The 20,762-nt window shown below is 43.2% G+C and overlaps 1 protein-coding gene across 1 annotated transcript in view; it reads left to right on the top strand.

Annotated features, from left to right (window-relative positions):
• Positions 1-9,225, top strand: part of LOC147457555 (inositol-pentakisphosphate 2-kinase-like) — a 69,700-nt gene extending 60,475 nt beyond the window's left edge. Inside the window, exon 7 of the mRNA XM_086512421.1 lies at positions 8,720-9,225. Coding sequence (XP_086368547.1) covers positions 8,720-8,863 — 144 coding nt within the window. The 3' untranslated portion in view covers positions 8,864-9,225. The remainder of the gene's footprint in view (positions 1-8,719) is intronic.
• Positions 9,226-20,762: the final 11,537 nt, after the last annotated feature.

The raw sequence follows: 20,762 nt of genomic DNA on the forward strand, positions 1-20,762 counted from the left end.
TGGATGGACTCTTTGGGCTGGGCAGTGACATGTGGAAGGGATACAGACGGTGGTCTAGTGGATATCGTGGCCAGGTCACCACCACCACTCAGTTTGGAGATAGACTTAGATGGCTGACATTTACGAGCCGTTGGTGGCTCTTTATGGTGGGACATATGAGTAGTAGTTGTTGGGTCATCATTATCATCTTCTTCATATATGGTCCAGCGTCGTTGTCTAGAGTAGTGAGTCTATATACACGGCTCGTCTGCACCATTCTCTTTTAGAGCCTTTTTCAACTCTTGATATTTTTTTCTCCGTTTATCTCGTATCATGGTCGAGTTCTTGTACTGGTGTTTCGGTTTCACTTGAGTTTCCTTTCTCGTTTTCCTCGATGTTTTTGATATTTTTGGATTTTCGTTTAAAGGATATCTACCAGTGATTTTGTCCCTGGCACAATCATGTGCATGTATCTGCATCAGTCACCACCATTAGGAGGAGCCGGATTCACCTAATTCTTGACTACCTGCTCTCTCGGGCCATTGAATTGTGCTTGGCCTACCTCTACCAAACAGTGAATAAATACCGCCTCTGAGGGCAATCCGGAGCATAGTGTCCTTCCTCGCATCTAAGCCTCGACACCCCCATTGTACCCATGAGTTCTGGGCTGGAGCTGAGTGTGCTGCCACACCAGAGTCTCTGTACTGGTTCCTTTGAGATAGTTGAGTCTATATGTTCTGGTCTGCTGCTGTGTCTCTATGTTGATTTGCTGTTATCTATTTTTTTCTGTGTTTTCATTCTGTTTTGAGTGAGATGTCATGCACATTGCACTGAGGAGCACCCATTGTAGAGAGCACGACACACTATCCGCCCTACATCCACCCAAGATGGTGGTGTCTTCTCTGGGAATGTGGGAATCCCATATGCAATGAGCATGGCCATATCTCATGTGAAGTTTGAACTCCTTTGATGAGTGCATAGGTGTGTCCATAGCAAACCACAAGTCACCACCCCCTCTGGAATGCGCAACCGCCGAATGATGGCTGGAAAGAATGGATCTCCCAAGGATTGTATGCCAGTAGATGATCAAGCCGATGTGGAAGATACCATGTTCTGTAGCAGTCATAGAGAGACCGCACAGACCACCACCGGATGGTGTCTTGGCAGGAGGTAACTTCATCCTTTGTGAAAAACACAAACCATGTAGCTGTTGTCCACCCGCTGCGAGGTGATGAAAACACTGCTGTCCAGCGATTTTCAGCGTGTTCGTACGCTCCCGGCATGGTCCGGAGCGGTGCAAAGGGTGTACGGAGGGCGGGGAATCAATGTCACAACCCCAGGTGGGCTGAAAACAGATAAAAAACAGCAGGTGTATATGGCTGAAAACTGTAGATCTAAAGATGAATTTGACCGGCAATGCACCGGATGCAAGGCCGTGAGTCGTAGGCAAGATTTGGTGGAGCAAAGCTGTGCGTTGCCCCCTCTGCTGCAAAAACGCTGATGCACCCAAAAACACTGATGGGCTGCAAAAAACGCAGGTAGAGGGAAAGGATTTTCCAGTGACAAAAAGTCCCAAAAAGTGAAGCGTTGGAAGCCTGATGCAAAAACGCTAGGCGAATCTTCAAAAACGCAGGTGAGGAGGTTCCCCTGCGACAGAAAAACATAGATTTCCATCGCTTGCCTGGGGCATGCAGAAATGCTGGCTGTTGCTGATCTTGGGAGGAGTACCCTGCGGATGATAAAGCGTTGGTCCCATGGAGAGCCGGAAGCTGCTGATACCATGTGAGTGCGTGTGTGCGGAAGAGAGAGAGAGAGAGAGAGAGAGAGAGAGAGAGAGAGAGAGAGAGAGAGAGAGAGAGAGAGAGAGAGAGAGTAGACCACAAACGCAAGATATAGTGAAGAGGGGGCGATCAACCCCCCATGACTACGAGAGCAAAAGACCCAATACAACAACCAGTATATGATGGAAGTGGTAACCATTGGCCCTATAAATAGGTGCCCAAGGGGAGTTACGGAGATGCTTGGAAAATACCCCACGACCTAGCATAAATAAATATGAGGATATATGTAGGGCGCCCAGACAAAGGTGGACAACCGGCAGAAGCTGGCGGTCGGACAGTGCAGCCTATATGCATATGCAAGCATGGGTGCCCGGAGGCACACTAGCCGTACATGTATGCCCTAGACCTGTGAAGCAACAGAGTGGTGTAAGTCTAACAATATAGAGATACTTTACTGGGGAGAGCTAGAGAGAGACAGCCCCAGAGACAGATTAAGGATTTCTTTTCACTAGATATGGGACAACCAGAGGAGCAACCATCACTGCAGATCTCGGCCCACACTCATTCGGCTACTACAGGCACTCTCATCGACCGAGCACTGGAGCTACAAAGATCCAGATGGCCACGATTGAGGAGAGGGGCTACACAACATCAACGGAGACTATAGTAGAGGATCCGAGCCATACTCTCTCGACATCCAGAGTGCATATGAGGATGGATTCTAGTAGTAGTAGTATTTTTGTTCTAGTTCTTTTGTACCGAGACATGGTATGAGATTCACTATTTTGTAACAGATTGGCCTCATAGGCCATTTTGGCCTTTTGAAGACGTTAATATAACATTTCATTTCTCTCTATCACCCACTGAACCTTCACTCATAGTATCATTCTGTTTCCTCTCTTTAGTCTTTGCACATCTCTCATGAAGTGAAAGGAACTCTCTCACTCGGTAAAAGGAACCTGGCGTACACACTGAGCACTCATCCTGAGCATTCACCATCAATCACTTCCACTGCACATAACGCAAAGAGAGAGACCTTGTTACATATTTAAAGGCCCCTGTCCTTGAAAAGGAATGGCTATGAAAAGCTTCTGCCCTTAAAATTTCCCTCCAAAAGCTCACACCCATAGGGCTGATCAGCGCAAAACGCGGCTGTACATACAATCTACTACATCAGCATGCCTTTGGAAAATCCAGGCCTTGCCATACGCTGCTACATCAGCATGCTTGTGTAAATTTGGGTCCTACCATATGAATTGACATGTCAACACTCTGTGTAGGGGTTTTTATTATTTTGTGACATGGGCCCCCCTCTTGAAAGAAGAGTAATCGCCCTCGATTACGCCTGCAAAATAGACAAAGGAAAAACACTACCTGAGTAGACACAGACTCTTAGTATCGAGGCACTGGACTGCACACATCTAGCACTCACAGAAAGACGACTATCACTGAACATTCACATCATTATCCCCGTCGAGATCTCAAATGAGAATTGTAATTTATTTAGCAATCACATCCACACTGTGATGATCTTTTCACTGATGTCTTGATCTCCTAAATCTCGTTACTATCACATTCACGTCACCCGTCGGGTGAAAAGATAAAAAAAATGCTGTTGTCATTTCATCTTTTCGACACGTACTCAATTAATACACACATGAGAGAGCACATGTAACAAGTTCTTTTTAGGATCCTCATTTCAATGTACATCTTTTTATAAAGTCATTCAGCCTGTCAGTATTACTAAAATCTGAGGGAGAAATTCGTGACTTTATTTCATTATAGGTGACCTGTGACAAAGGAGTGGAGTGGCCCCCTTCTTGTGCAGTCTGCACCGCACCAGATTCAACCTACTAATTCATCTGTCACTTTTGGAATAGTCGGTGCTAAACCAAATGCCTCAAGGTAAAGCTGTAGTATTTGAGGAGGAACCATCTCAGGTCTAGAGATTCGAGGACATTCTACTTTGGAAACCTATGAGATGGCCCTCCTGCATTAAGATCGCTCCTAGACTGCTACCACAAGCATCACAGTAAACCCAAAAGGCTTCTACAAATCTGGTAATATCAAAACAGGACCAATCATCAAATTCTCTTTGAGTGTAGTGAACGTTGCATTTATGAGGGTCCCCAAGTGAACAGAACAACTTTTTGAGTCAAGTTATGCAAAGGCGAAGCAATCTTCACAAACTTTTGAAGGAACCCCGTATAATACGAGCACAAACCCAAAAAGCTGCAAACTTCATGCACATTCTTTATTTCTGGCCATTTCGGGATTGTCTCTACCTTGGACAGGTCCATGTGTACACCGTTTGCTGAGACGATGTATCTTAAAAGTAAAAACTCACCGTTTTCTCGGGTGATCACCAATTTGTGTTTCCGTAGGGCCTCAAAAACTTGTAAGAGATGTTTCCTGTGTTTAGCTTCATTCATGGAGAATACGATGATATCGTAAATGAAGGTGTCCACAATCTGTCTATACTCCCTAAAAATCTGGTCCATCATCCCGTTGAAGGTTGCAAGAGTATTTGTGAGACTGAAAGGCATTACCAAATATTCCTACAATATGAAGGATTTCGTGAACATGGTCTTGTATACATCTCGATGAGAGATCCCGATCTAATGATAGCCACTTTTCAGGTTGATTTTGCTAAAACACAAAGAACCCTATAGTTTGTCAAGTATATCATCGATCTTGGGTATTTGAAACTTGTTCTTAATGGTGGAGCATTGGTAAGGCCAAAAGGCATCACCAAAAATTCAAATAAACCGAAGGTCATCCGAAAAGTTGTCTTGTAGACATCTCCCGGCGCGATTCGGATCTGATGATATCCGCTCTTCTAATCGATCCTGCTGAAACAAGAGGATCCCTATAGTCGGTCAAGAATATCTTTGATCCTAGGAATCGGAAATCTTTTCTTGATGGTGATTTTATTGAGAGCTCTATATCCATCTTTCTTCAAAACCAACAACACCGGAGAGCAGTAAGGTGAAGTACTCGGCTGGATAAGACCCTTTTCCAAGAGGTATTTCACTTGGTTCATAATCTCTTCATTTTGGGCTTGGCTCACACGGTAAGGTGGCCGGTTCGATGGTGTGCTTCCAGGTATCAGATCAATGGTATGATCCTCAGGACGAGCTGGTGGAAACTCGCCTGGCGAGCCCTCAGAAAAGCAATCGGCATGAGTGTGGAGAAAATCTTGGCGTTCTTTATCAAGTTCAGACATATTTGTCCTACATTCATTCTTCAACTCTTTCAAAAAGATCGAGTAAACAAACAGACTAGATTTCATTAATTTCAAAACGGCCGAAGCCGTTACAATAGAGACAGACTCGCCTTTCAGTTTCACATCAAGTACAATGTTTCGGCCCTTTTCAGTAGTTAATGTCGCTATCTTCGCCCGATAATCGACCACGGCGTTGTTCTTATGGTACCAAGGAACTCCCAGGAGGACATCACAACCTTCCAAGGGCATTATGTAGAAATCCTCGTGCCCCAAATACCCCTGACAATGCAACTGAAGTTTGCCAATGACGGGTGTAATGGCCTTGTCCCTGCCAGGTGCCGCTAGAATGCCTCTGCATGTGGTCCCATCCGATTGGGTGTAATCTCGAGCCGCGCCGCCAATTTAGGTGAAATGAAGTTGTCCTTGGCTCCTCCATCAAACAAAATTAGGGCTTCTTGATCTTTCACTTTGCCCCAAGCTCGGCAAAGTTTTGTACTTTCATCAATCGTGCTTGGGTTAGTACCCATGCAATCTGAAACCAGTCCTGCTTTCATCTTGCCTTTTCGTCCACGTTCCTCAGCTGCTTTCGAACTCTTTGGCCTTTCTTCATTGTGTACTTGCTGTGCCTTTTTAGGGCACTTCGCGGAGATGTGCCCATGTTCCCCGCATCCAAAACACTTCCCCTCTTTGATGTAGTTGGCCCTCTCTCGAAGAGTGAGCCGGGGTCGTGAATCCTTATCTTTCTTTTCTTGGGGGCTCTTCTTCTTTCTACTTTCATTATTAGAAGTCTGTTCGGTTCTGTGAGTCATGATCTCATCTGTGGGGTAAGTCAGATTGCTTGAATGAATGGCAAAACCCCGTTTTGCATGACCCATGAATTCTTGAATAGAATCTTACTTTTGTTCTAAGCAGTGATCTCGGATCTCTGTAGGAAGTTCGTAGCAAAACCGCTCAATCTATTCTTTAAACGAGATCTTCTTAAATGAAGAAACTGGTAGAAAAGAGCTCCAAAATCTCTCGCAATATGTGTCCAAAGAATCTCTCTTGGTCATCCGAAGATGATTCCAAGCAGTTCGTAGATCTCGTTCGTACTCCCGAGTTAGCCAAGAAGAAATAAAAAGCCTTTTGAATTGAAGCCATTTAATTGGTGCTTCCTTGTTCAATAGAAGGGTGGACCATCATGCTCGAGCATTTTAAATGAAGAAAGAGGTAGCCCTCCGAATCTTGGAGTGCTCTGAGTAATGCTCTCCAGAGAAAGCTATGTCAAACTGTTGTATGAAGGCCAAAGCCCTCAAAGCATGTCTGAATCTAGAAAAAGTGTCAAACTTAATTGACTGTTCACCTTCTTTAAATTCTCGAACTTTCTTGCTTTTATCCTCGAGGAAGTCATATTGGTTGGCTTTATAGAAATGCTTCTTCTTGCATAAAATCTGTGATCGTCGGAGTTCGAACTATCTGAGGATGAGTCCTCTGTAATACTGTCAGAAATTGGGCGAAACTTAGGCTTCTTTGCCTTTTTCTTGCCCTTTCCAAAGCTTTGCTTTTTGCTTCACTTTTTCCCTTTCTTGTGTTCTTCGCTCGAGTTAGAAGTGCTAGAAGAACTGTCATAAGAAGAAGAAGAAGATCCTTCAAATCGCACACGCTTCTTCTGCTTTCTTGCCGAGGCAAAAGTAGATTGACGACCCAAATAACCCGGGAAGTCAGTTCCTTTCTTCTGCTTTTTGTCGTGCTTTTTGGCTTTGTTGTTCGCGTCAAAAAGCTGACTGATCCGTGTATCAACCACCTCTTCCAATTCTTGCTCTGTAAACATCCTCAGAGTAGAAGGTTTCTTGAGTGCCGGTTTGCTGGGTGGCTTTGTGGCCTTCTGCCACTGGGTGTGCACCTCGTCGAAGGATGTCTGAGTCAAAAATTTTGCAAATTTCGGATCCTTCGCAATGTTGATCATCATCTTTGTCGCGTCGTCAACCAGTTATCGACGTTCCATCTCTTCAATCTCTGCCGGAGTAGGCCTAGGTGGGCCGTACTCTTCATGCGAATCTTCTTTGTGATCTCTTCCCGCATCCCAGATGCAGAGGAAGTCGATTGTTCTTTGTTGGAATCCATAAGTGTCGCGAGAAAAGGATTGGATTTCCCGGTAGAAGAGAAATCGGCCGCACTCTGATACCACTGTAACAAACTTGGACACTCCAAGTCAAGATTCTACCGCGACACAGCGGAGATTCACTTCAAAACAGTTCACAATCCACACTTGATTCGATACGGCCCGGCGGAGTCCATGCCTAGAGATATTGGCCCCAAAGACTGGCGCCCCTTTCGGTATTTCTTTTTCTATTAATCTGTGTTCAAAGTACAAGAGAATGGGAGGGTTTTCACTCGACTCTGCGTCCAGATGCTCTGAGAAGTGAGGCATGTCCACTAATTTATAGGTTACAAGGGATGCCCAAAAAGCAGAGCTCCAAAAGCATTCACTTTAAAAGCTTATTAAAATAAAGCAATTAGCTCAAAAGCTGCCAAATTCAGCCCACGCAAATTCAGCCAGCTGCTTTTCCGTACGCACTGCCACGTCAGCAGCTCAGTGCAAAAAGCGGGATTTCCGTACAGTACTGCCACGTCAGCACTTTTCAGCGTGAATTGCGGAAATCTGCCACGTCAGCCTACTGCCGCGTTTTCTGTGCCTGTCCAGCCAGTGTGAGTGTGTCCGAGCATGCCACGCCACCAGTTTGTGACAAGGCTTAACGATTTCATCGCATGGTTGGGTGCGGATAGAGCATCTGATAGATTCGTGTAGGCTTCATGCAGCCATTGGACTTGCATGCCGTTCTTCACTGATCGTGTTATGGTTTTCGTAAATTGTGGTTATATGGATTCCCCATTGGCATCATTTTGTGTGTTGTGGGGACGTATGGTTGTATCTCATGTAATACAAAAGGGTAAAAGTCTTGTTTCTTCGCGCACGTGGGGTTGTGTGTATGTGTTTGTGTGTGTGTGTGAGAGAGAGAGAGAGAGAGAGAGAGAGAGAGAGAGAGATATGCAAACATGGTCTCTATGTCCCCTTGCATCTGGTTTGTGCATAAACATGTGCAAATGTGCCTCAAGGCCTCGGGGTTGCAGGGACGTCTAGTGCACAAACATAGTGTGTTCAAGCACTTTGGCTGTCCATAGTTGGCGTGGATGGAAGTGTGATCAGTTGTCACATCATAAAACTATGCAATGAAAGGAGAAAATTAGGAGAAGAAAATTTATCGCAATTGAGAAAGCTTGTCTAGAGGGGGAACGCTCTAGAGAGAAATAGAGAGAAGATTTAGAGACCGAAAGGTTTTATGGAGAGAAAATCAGGACTGCTAGAGACAAGAAATGCTCTAGAGAGAGCTAGCGTTACTTGTCCTCTAATCTTGCCTCTTCGCCAAGCCCCGGTCCCATGTCCTTTTATGTACTACTGTTGAAATTTCATTGATATGTTTTTTCTTGTGTGTTTGAATGCTATGGCTGATGTCACAACACCTGGGTCTTTTGAGGGCAATGCCTTTTAGTCCATTTTCACATCGCATACACCTAGTTATTTTCTTATACGTTTCCCATAAGCCACATACTCTCCATTTTCACTAGTCTTCATAGATTGGATTGCAATTCCTTGAGCCATGCACGGATTTTCGCATGAAATATGTTATTTTTGAAGCTATTTTTGATCTATTATTTTGGGATTTAAGTTTTATGTGTACTCTTGTATTTGCAGATCAATTTTGTGGACTTGGATTTGAAGCCGTTGAACAAGATGCTACACTACTATCACATTGATCAAAAAATTGTGAAAACCTATCTAGCTACCATACAAAGTGGGGGAGATGACAAGGCCCACTCATTAGCACCACTCAATTAACTTTCAAAGAACGATGCCTCATGTTTTGGAATGGAGCCAACTATTGAAGCAGGGACCTTCGCTGATGGTTTTGTTTGACGTAGATAGTGCTTACAAATCTTGTAGTCAAGGAAACAAGCTTACAAATAATAGACCTAAATTTTCCTCTTATTCAACATATATGTAGCTCAAAAGGAGGAAGATGCCATTGACCCATCGAATACAAATTCAAAGACATGTCATCGTTAGCTCCATTCGCATGTGCTCGCCTATTTCCTAGATAGGAGCTTATGCCTGCTTCTTGTCTTGCTTGTGGAAAATGTAATGATTCAGGCAAGAGGCTACATTGATGTCATCATAGCAGCAAGTGACAACCTTTTATATGTTGATTTAGCATTTGTATGGAGTTTTTTTGGAACAAAACTTTATTGGATTTGATTGCTTGAGTGAATTCTGTCATGGCAGAGGTGTACTTGGCTGCAAAACTTTGAATGCTAAAAGCCAAAAGCAAACCATAGGATAGGAGTTTCAGATGAATCCGCTTAGTGACTTTAATGGCTACAAAAGAAGTAAATTTAGTACATGCATACTATGCATATCATAAGTAAAGTCCAGAAAATACTCTCCTCTTGAGGCTGTGAGATTTTCTTGGTACTGCTCTCCCTTGCCGGTGCCCTGATTTTTTGGTCTCCTGGGAAAGGTTGCCCCTTCCGCCACCTCTTCGGGAGGTGAAAGGACACCAGGTGCTTGGATATTTGGTCGGCTCGTCGTATGACAAACGATGGGGTTCGGCCTTGCATGGAAAGGGTGTGGCCCCCTTTTGAAGGCATGCTGGACAATGGGGATGTGGTGTGCTCTGCTCGGTTGGTTTCCTCTCTTGCTCGAACGTGGTGGGTGATCAGTGGCTGGCGCTGAGGTTTATTTTTTGGCTCTGCGGAGATCCGTTTGCGGCTAGCTTTTTCTTGGCATGCGGCTTGCTGGTGTCATGGTGGCACCTCTCTTTGGTCTCAGCAAGTACTTGCTCTCCTATTTGTCTTTTGTGTCATTGTATTGTGTCGGGTGGCTCCCATAATAGCCGATGTAATGCTGTCTCGCTTTGGGTCGAAGCTTCTTGGGGATGACCTTTGTTTAGGGTGACAGTCCATGCAAGGTATGTGGCAACCTTAGGAATTGATGCTTAGGTTGTGGTTGGCATCCGTGGCTCGCTTTGAGCATGGATTTTCATGTAAATTTTTTGGTTTTCTCTAATCTGTTCATCCACATATTGTGGGTTTCACCAAAATAAAAATAAAAAATAAGTGCAGAAAATACTAAGTACAAGGTTAAGGAAAGGAGAAGCCGACTGTACAAACCCCTAAAATCTCTTCATACAAAGAAGAAAACAAGTCTTTTGATGTTCCAAGGTTAAGAGCCTTTCATTTTCTAAACTTCTTTTCCATTTTAGATGTGATAAAGGGAATTTTTTTTTTTCAAAATCTTATACCTGACTTGCTATGCAAATAAGGCCTTTGATTAGAGAGGAAGATTTGACTCGTCTCTCTTTCCCATTGTTTTTTTATGTTTTCAAGCATGTGGTGCTGTGTCTGTTTGCAGGCACAATGAGGAAAATAGGAATAATCAAATCTGGTCCCCAATCAAATCCTGAACAGCTGATTTTGGCCAGTTTATGTCTTTTTGAATGCTTTGATTGCAGCACACAAAATTTAATAAATGATGCAAAATTTTACTGGTTTCCAAACCCAGTCTGATGTTTTCACGTAGCTTGTCAAGTCTAAGAGTCGGTCCGGCTTTATGGCGCTCAGACCGGGCTCAAATTTAGCTATTGCTTGAACGGGTTTCTTGAATTCAGACATCGTGCCTGACGGGTGCTTGTTGGGGGGTTGTTCCCCGTGGGTTTACCCTGCAAGGGGACAATCATGGCAACTTGATTGTCCCACGTCAAGGGAGATTATGTGTGGTGGAAATGCAAGCTTGACAAGTATTGGTTCTCATGGAAGGACATGCAAGCTAAATAGAGTGGTGGGTGGTCAAAAAGGGAGAGAAGTCAAACTCCTAAAGGAAGAAAAAGAAAGGAAAAACACTTTTTTTGGGGGTTAGTTTTGGGAGAGGATAGAACGAGCAGGAAGAGGGTGGTTTTGAAAAAGGGGAGAGAAGTTTTTTTTAAGGAAAAAAAGAAGGGGAAGGGGGGGGGTCTCTCTCTCTCTCTCTCTCTCTCTCTCTCTCTCTCTCTCTCTCTCTCTCTCTCTCTCTGGAAGGGAGACAAAGAGAAAGGGTGGTGTTTTTAGACACAGGCCTCTCTCTTGCTCTCTTGGTCGACGTGAAGAGGGGATTGTTGGGCATCTTTTTCTTTGGGGCACTTTGGAGCAGGTTTCAATAAATTGCTTTTTTTTTTTCCTTTTTCTTTTGGGGAGCGGAGGGAAGGAGGGGGGGGGGGGGGGGGGGGGGGGGGGGGCGCTCTTTTTGAGGCACAATCTTCATCTTTTTCTCTTGTATAGTGAAAAAGGGTAGAAGAACAAAGTTTGCAAGCTATTTTTCTCAAATGTGAGATTGAATTTAACAAGGGCAATATGATTGTGTTTTTCTCGTTTGGTGGTGAAGAAGGGATGATAAAGGAGAGAAGATAGGATAATTTGGGAAGTAGGGTTGGGGTTCCTCTCAGTTAGGCTTCGCGTGCTACAAAGGATGGCAATGGAGGAGTACTGTATGTTAAGGTAGCGTCTAGGGAGGATGCCAACAGTGAGAAGCCATAGAAGCTTGAGATGGCATGCAACAAAGAGAGAGAGAGAGAGAGAGAGAGAGAGGTCAAAGGTTGACACAACCAAAGTAAAAATAACGCTTCTTAATTTGATTTGTAAAAGATTCACACATATAAGGTAAATCTTTCCTTGCAAACTCAACTAAAAGAGAGGCTCTCACTAAATGTATCTGCATGCTTATAAGAGAGTGTTCCCACATGGGTTTGACACCAGACTGGACTGGGTCTTGGAAACCCAACAATCCCCCCTCAAGCTCGAACTATACTTATCACCCACATGACATAAGAATTTTAGGTAGACTCATAAACCGTGAGTTTTATGTTCTCTCACAACCAAGAGTTTTGGTACACCCATAACCTAATGCTATGATAGCTATTGACATATGGACTTTTAGGTTTACTTGTGAACCTTGGGTTTTAGGTGTATCCAATAACCTCATGAGAAGTGGGACAATAGGTTGAGACCTAGCCTTGACGACATCGCCTTGGCTTTGCTAGAGTCACCAATAGCGCACCGACCTCCTCAACCTCCTTGCCAGGCCTGCTTGGGCTCTAATACCACTTGTTAAGGCAACATCTAGGGAGAAGGTGAACGGTGAGAAGCCATGGAAGCTTGAGATGTTGTGCGACGGAGAGGAAAGAGAGAGAGAGAGAGAGAGAGAGAGAGAGAGAGAGAGAGAGAGAGATTTTATTATCGTCCTCGGAGGTCAAATATGACCTATAGGACCAATGTTACATGTGATGTAGTATATGTATGGCTGATGAGTGACTCTCGATGCTCCAAAATTGTGGTGATGAGAGTCGCAATGGAGAGCCCACATTGTGGCTGGGAGAGGAAGGTGTGTAGGTCTAAGTCATGGATGAAAATGTGAGAGAAGCAAGTTCGGATGTGACCAAAAGCTGAGCACTCTAGTAGTGTGTGGTACTCAGACTCTCGAACTTGCAGTGAGGATAATGTGCACAATCGATTTGACTCTTCTTCATTGCCCAACGCCCTGTCTTGCATCGAAGTGAATGGAAGCTAAGCCGAATGGCATCGATAGTGTGTATCATCGACAGAGAGATAGGCTCAAGCATGTAAGTGTGAGTACGGTTTTCTCTTTCAACAAAGAACATGGGTTTGTAGTTGGGGGCAATATGGGTGGTATAGTGTGAGAAGCGTGACCCACTGGATTTCTCCCAAGCCATAATACATTGGCATTGTAGAAAAGCTTCACTCACTTGGGAGTCGATTGAAGCATCATGTAGGAAGTGTAATGCATCACATCTCAAATCACTTCTTTATGTTTTGCATCCATCCCGTGCTCAAGATCTTGCTTCTATGTGTCTTTTGAACTTTTTTGCTTGCTTCCCATGCATTGTAGGAAGTCACATCTTTATCATGTATTCCACAACCCTTTCCATGCCCATAACCTCAATTGGAAGTGATCCCAACTCAAGAAGTAGGAGCATATATAGTGTTTGTGTCTTAACTTGGAAAAAGTTTGTAAGAAAACGCTTTTGGACATTCTCAAACTCTTTCCAAGTAGACTTTGAAATGCTCCTGCCCACACTTTAACTCCATTAAGAAAAATCGGTGTCACCAATGCATCAAAAAGGTACTTCTTGGGAACCTAACACTTGATGTTCCCCGCATTACACATTTTCTCAAATGCATAATATGCTCTTCTTTCATCTTCCAAACGATGCATAGCACATTCATGCAATTGTGATTGGACGGAACCTCAAGGTAAGGGTACTTAAATCTCTCAACAACTTCAAGCATCTCATTGTTGTACACAATGCATGGCTTCTCCTTATGGTTGGTTTTCGCAAGCATAACCTTTGTTTTGGATTCATTCACAATCAACCCACTATGCAAGAAAAAGTTCTAAAGGACAACCATAATCTTTTGTGCATCTTCTAAAGTGTGTGCTAGAAGCACTACATCATCGCATACAACAAAAATATGATTATCCCATTTTCAAGCCCACTGCATACATCCTCAATAGTAAAAAAAGAGGGCATACATGGAAGTGAACCATAAAATGATATTTTTTCAGCATTTTGTTACTTATACTATTGCCTGCAATGTGTGTACATATCCACAAGACTCAAGTTACCAAAATTCTCAACCCGCTTATCCCTCAAGTTTCTCTAAAATCTTCCACATGCAAGTCCCTTTTCTTGGGCTTGAAAAAATTGTTGCTTTACTTCCCATCTTCTTCTCTTCTTTTGAATCAATGTCTTGTATGTATGCAAATGACTTTGATAGTTGTCTTTGTTCATAGTTGCATCAAGCTTTATCAAGAACTTTCGAGCATCTTGACATTCTTTATCAAACCACCTTTTGTGTGATTTATCTTTGTTGATACCATGGAGATGCTTTATGACAAAGCATTCTTCAGCATAAGAACAAATAAATTTCTTGAAAGGTTTTCATTTAGTTTCCAATGGTACGTCATATTGAAGCTTTGTCATCCATAACTTTTTTCCAACCATTTCAATGTACAGTAGTGCCCGTTTAAAATACATACATAGTGATAACTTCTCTTCCCTTTGCCTGAGATTATCATGCTTAGTTGCTTCTCCACATGCAAGGTCAATACATAAGGTCCGATGGTCTGGTTCTGGGGTCCATTGGCCAAACATAAAACACTTTATGCGATACATGATGGTTTCCGAGAGAAGCATATCGTCAATCACACTATCCCCATTATGTTTTCTACATGTAAATTGATTGGTTCCACTCCACAAAGATAGACCATTGGCAATGAGCATACCCATGCTATTACACATGTGTAAAAGTAACTTTCCATAGTGATCCAACTCTCTCATCCATTGAAGTACGATCATATAAGTCATTGGGAAAAATTTGGACTCACAAAGGGGCCCTTTAAGGAGTTGACTTTACCTCTCTCTACCAAAACGGACGCATTGATAAATTTTTGCAAAAAAAATCCAAAGTTGGTGGAGGTTTGACAGTTAGAATGTCCTCTTCAAGCTCTATCCACTGATGTATAGCACGCCATGAGATTCCTCATATTTTAGAAGATTCTTTTTTTGATTCACTTAGATTCCGACAGAGTTGTCACATCATAGGTGAATCAAAAAAAGAATCTTTTAAAGTATGAGGAATCTCATGGCGTGCTATATATCAGTAGATAGAGCTTGAAGAGGACATTCTAATTCTCAAACCTCCGCAACTTTGGAGTTTGTTTGAAAAATTTTCCATGCGCCCGTTTTGGTAGAGAGAGGTAAAGTTAAACTCCTTAAAGGGCCCCTTTGTGAGTCCAAATTTTGCATAATGGAACTTCCTCCAACTCCCTTGAAATGTATGGTGTATCAGATTGTTGAGTATCATGTTGCAGTATTTTTGTGCGAGCATTCATATCCTCAAATACAATAACATCACCTTTGCCTTTGAAATAAGCAATGTCCTCTTCTAAATCAAAAAATGGCTGATCTCTATCCATGTAAGCATAAAAGGGGAATCATGATGAGGAATGTAGCAACCGGCTATAAAAATGGGTGCTCTTTTTGGTGTCATAATTTTTAGCCATACATAACGTTTGTACTTGTCATCTTTCACAATTGATACAACATCTTTCAATCCTTTCTTAACCATACATACTACCCCTCCCTGTCCTCTTTATTGCTTGAGATTCTTTGACCACATCAATGAATGTACATTGTAATGCTCCAAGTGGTTAATCCTTTGTGTATCATGCTCCTTTCAACAAGAAGTATAATATCGGCTTTGCTTGTTAGTTCATCAATGCCAACCCCCCGCATTCCATGGGTATCCCTTGCAATTCCAAAAGCATATTTTCAATTGTAACTCGGTCTCATAGTCCGCGCATCCCTATTTGCTTGAGGGACTTGACTCCTTGGGCACATTTTCTTCGTGAGAGATCTCTTTGTTTTTCTTATTCTTTTTCTCATATGCCTTGCGACACATATTTTGTTGCTTAATACTGTGATCTTCACATACAAAACAATTTGTATCCCTCAAATAGATCCAACTATTATCAAGGATAATATCTCGTTTAGTCTCATCCGGCATGGTGCATACACATCAGGAACGGAATGGGGTCTAAGGGGCCACTTTATTTGCCATGGGATTAAAAAGGAGATTATGGAAGGGGCAAATGGGTGGATGCCATGTGGACTGAAATGGTGGGTATGGCAGGGCTTAAAAGTAAGTGGTCAAACTTGTACTCTTTTATAAAATACAAAGAGAAAATCTCTTATAAATTTAAAAAAATAAACTTTTTCCTAAATAGTTGAGTAAAAACCAATCCTTTCTCTCTCTACTGGCTGCCAGTTTCTCCCCCCCTCTCTTAAAAGGGGGCCCCTCCAAAAAAGTGCTGATCATTCACTCCCTCTCTCTCTACTATACCATCTCTCACTTCTCTTCACTTCACCTTGTTTCTCTTTCCTTCCTTTCAGTTTTCCCTCCCAAAAGCTCTGCAGCAGAAGTTTGAACCTCCTTTCCCTCCTCAAGCTTACTGCATTCTTGAGGCCTGCATTCTCCTCAAGCTGAAGTTCTCCATTACTCCATGGGCTTTACTAAACACCTCTAGCTAAAGCTGAAGTCTACACCATATCCTTCTGCTACATCATCCCTCTTTCTTTCCTCAACAGGTTTCTTGCTCCTTCTCCATTAATCTCTCTAGAGAGGATCTACTTCCCTCTCAAGCTTTGCAACATTATCTTCCACATTAAGCCAACAAGTAGGTGGAGCAGTATAGCAGTAAGTGGCATCCTTCATCTTTTTGTACCATCAAGATTCTTGCTCTTTATATAGCTGAGAACATGGATGTGCAATGTCTAATCATAATTGTTTATGTGCAGGTTGTGCCACTATTTCCCATGGCATCATTAGGTACTCAACAACCTAGGAGTGTCATTGACTCCATTTTATGTAGCAATGTACAAGACGACAATGGATATTGGGTGACGATGGAGTTAAAACAAATGATGTGAGTGACAATGCAGCCCAGCTCAAGAGGTGCACACAAGGTCTCAAGGAGACACATGGCTTCTCGAGCACACCATTGGAAGGGAAGAATCCTAGAGTTCAGGAAAACACAAGATAGCAAGAGGCTTACAAAGGTGCAACATGTGTATGTTGCTTCACAACTGAAGCTAGAGACAGCAGTGGCTCCATTGAGTTTCCTGCAAATTGTAAATTTTACTCCTCTTGCAAGTTTTTCGGTTATCTATTTAGTATATCTGCCTTGTGTGTTGCTTTTCATGATTGTAAGATTTCCATTGCTTTTTGTTCATGCTTACATATGTTTTTCCATTCGATTTTGTAGAGTGGGAGACAATAGAGTCCTTCATAGGAACTTTTGAGGCCATCCACACTGAGCTTGGCAAGTTTCTTTATGCTGGTTGTCAGTCCTCTGAGCTTGCCTCATGTGACATTTTTTTTTAATGATCATACTTATGTCACACCTAGGCAAAATGGATATGGTAATCTATCTTTGGTTCACTCGCCAACCTTGGAGAGTTTGAAATGGCCTAAGCCATACAGTGCGTTGATTGCAGCAACCAAAAGGAGAATCAAGGTGGATGTGGAAGCATCAATGAAGTGCACATATGGTTCCCATAAAGCCACGGTAATATGGTTTATGTCTCTTCATGTATTTGTGTTTATATTTCGACTTCAGAGTGTTCACATGACACCAACAATGTGGACATGCAAAGGGGGAAGTGCGATCAACGGGTTTCTTGCAACAGCTGGATGGGAAACTAAGGTGGTCAACCACCAAGGAGATAGAATCAAGTGCTCTGTAGTTGCTGACAAGGTGGTGTTCAGATACCATATTGCAAAGCAAAGCTTGTCGATGGGAGGCACTAGACTCTGATGTTGCTGCTAGAGAATCAGTTGACCTGCAAATACATCTCCATGACGATGCAGTGCACCACATTGTAGTGAATAATGACTGGCATCTTAGTCACCTTTGTGCGTATATTAATCTCAGATATATCCAACCCAAGCAATATCTCTTTGTAATCATTGAATTTGGGTATATAAGTGACTTTCTAGTTTTTAAACTTTATTTCTCACATTCACAAAACTCTAGCTCTAAGCTCTCTTTGCATCTTCTTTGCAAACGAACCCATGGCACATCTACTGATGCACTTCTCACACAATTAAAAAAGGTAGGACTTACAGATCGAGCACATGAACTAATCAGTGTGTTCGAGGGGACAATTGACATGCAGGCCACCTCCAACCTTCATGCAGAGGGATTCAGAAGCTTTCTTGACTACATGGCACAACACATGGAGGAATATGCCATAATCTTTGAGGGATCCGACACGGTGTGGTTGCCAGTGGATTTCTTGAAGCATCTCTATGCGGCTGACAAAAACTTCCGGTTTTGCTTGTTGAGGTTTATTAAAGGCCTCAAAGAACGGGAATTCAAGATAGAGGATAAGGATGAACTCATGGATTTGGGCATGGAGTGCATAGGCACCCAATTTATTTCATGGGACATCGTTCTGGCATTACTTGTGCTTGAGGGCATGGAAAAGGGAAAATTAAAGGAAAAGTTCAACCAATTTACCATTGTGGAGGCATCAAATGAAGTTGTCAAAGAGATAGATGAGCAGGATTAAGCATCTATGGCACTCGTACTCTTGCAAGATCCCAGCGCCACTGAGGAGGAAGATCAAATGATAGAGGGAGATGAGGTGCTGGAAGAGGTCCCGGACCTCCAAATTCTCACTTTGCATCTAGTGGTGGTGGATGATCGTTAGTTTCTGTTCCTTGACGACATTGCCAAAACGTTAGGACTCAGAGAAGACGAGTCGCGTGCAATGATTGCTATCTATGCCGGCATGAAGGATCCCAGTGGGAAGGAAGAGAAAGTCAATTTTCAAATTTATTTCGAAGACCAAGATATCCCAGCAAGCCTCTCTTACCTCCCCAGTAAAAACGAACAACAGTTTGTGCAAACAAGCAAGTACACTAGTGGAAATAAAATCATGGGCCTCTTTCTACGAAAGCGTACCGGAGAGCGTATTTCATCCACACAAACCACTGACTGCAATTGGTAGAGATGATCAATCTAGCATCGATCTTACAAAGAAAAATCTTGAAGAGAGGGATGAAGAAATTGAGGTAAATAAATCTTAACCTGGTAGAATTTCTAGTATTCCTTACTACAAGTGTTAATATCAATAAAAATGCTTTGCAGACGGATTATCATGTTGATAAGTTCGCAATGCGTACAGGAGGTTTGTGCAACGTCTCCACCGGTAGGGATAGCTCTCTTTGGCACTATCTGAGCCATCTGGGGCCATCAATTCTTAGAGATGCTCACATAGAGTTCTCCAAGAATGGTTCTGCAAAGGTGCTAAAGTGTAAAGCATTAAGTGGCATACTCGTTGAAGATTCTCTCACCTTAAAAACTCACAAATGTATATTGGTGGACCGAGAGGTAGCATTGTATGCCTTTACAGGCAAACACCCAGGCTCAGTCCTCTCCCACCGTGCCTTGAGCCTAGGTCAAGGGTTGACAAACCCAGAGGCAATTGTAAAATCCCATGGCATCAAGTCATCCATTCGCCTAATACCCAAAGATGTAATTTGTAGAAAAACCAATCAACCATGATGTAATATCCGAATCAATAAAGAATAAATGTTTTTGTCAATGATTTTTGTCACCATTCAGTACTTGTTCTTTTATTCATATTGTTCAATAATTTCCATTTTCGCCCACCGAGGTACACACGTGCACAAAACATCAAACATGCAGCCACCGGGCGGAGCATCTCGGAGATAATTTTGCGAAACGGGGTGACCGGGGGGGGCGCACGGGGTCAACAAGGGCATGTGACGCATCGGCGGCGCCGGACGGGGCAAAAAAATCCCTTGTGCACCACGGCGTGCATGGAGCAATTCTGTTTGCTGCTCTTCTGGTGTCACCTTGTTCCTTTTTTCTTTTTGCACATTGCTTGGCTCTCTGAGGGATTTTTGAAGGCTTTGAGATCCCACCCTTTGCTTGTTGGGTGGCTTGAGATCTATCTTGTGCCACCTTCTTCTCTGCCTCTGCTCGTGCTTGTAAGTTGGCCAAATGAGCTCTCTCGGCCTCAGCTCTCTGTCTTTCCTCTTGCTCTCTCTATCTTCTCTGCTCTTCTTGTACTCTAACGGCTTCCTTCTCAGCTGCCTCTTTCTTTTCCCTCTCCCTTTGTCTTTTTCTCCTCTTGGCCTCTTTTGCTTTAGATACTGGGTCGCCTGGTATTACCTTGATTACTCTTTTGTTGGAATTAGGGTTGCAGAGAAACACACACAGCTTGGAGAAGACGAAGGAAGCTCAAGGCACACAATAGAGAGTGTGTTACTTAGTGTGAAATGGAAAGATAGATAGCCCTAGAGTGATGGGCGTATCTACAATTCTCGGGGGAAAAAAACCTCCTAAAGAGGGAAAAAATTCCCCGACGGTCCTAGTGTGTTCACACACATCACTACCACATGTATATGGTAACAAATCCCCCCTGGAGTGATCGGTGAACGAGAGCTGGCACATGAGTAACGGGAAGTGCCATGCCCTGAGGACATGATCAGTCCACAAAGGGGAGTAAGCCCAAAGCTTTGCATAAAGCTTCAAGCTTCTCATGAGACAATGCTTTTGTGAAAAGATCTGCAAGATTGTCCTGTGTTGGCACATAAGCCAAGCTGATCTCTCCTGCTGAGGGCCTCTCCTTGACATAGTGGTAATGCACCTCAATGTTCTTTGTGCGAGCATGAAAAACTGGGTTCCTTACAACTGCCAATGCGCTCTGACTGTCAGTGTAGATAGTGTTGGCAGTGTCCTGTCCAACACCCAAATCAGCCATAAGGCGTCTGAGCCATACACACTCAACCGTAGCTGTGAAGACTGCCCTGTACTCAGCCTTACAACTTGAAGTGGCCACAGTAGGTTGCTTCTTGCTCAACCATGATATACATGAATTGCAAAGCATGAAACAAAAACCACTTGTGGACACTCGCGTGTCAAAACAACAAGCCCAATCTGAGTCAAAAAAAGCATGTAAGTCTGGCGACAATGATCCCCCCTCGGGATAAAATAAGCCAAGATGTAAAGTGCCACTAAGGTAGCAGAAAATCCTCTTGACAGCCAGCCAATGCTTAGACCCTTGGCTATGCATAAATCTGCTGACCTGTGA

The sequence above is a fragment of the Adiantum capillus-veneris genome, chromosome 5 (assembly GCF_014529385.1).
Source record: "Adiantum capillus-veneris isolate H3 chromosome 5, ASM1452938v2, whole genome shotgun sequence".
Lineage (NCBI taxonomy): Eukaryota > Viridiplantae > Streptophyta > Polypodiopsida > Polypodiales > Pteridaceae > Adiantum > Adiantum capillus-veneris.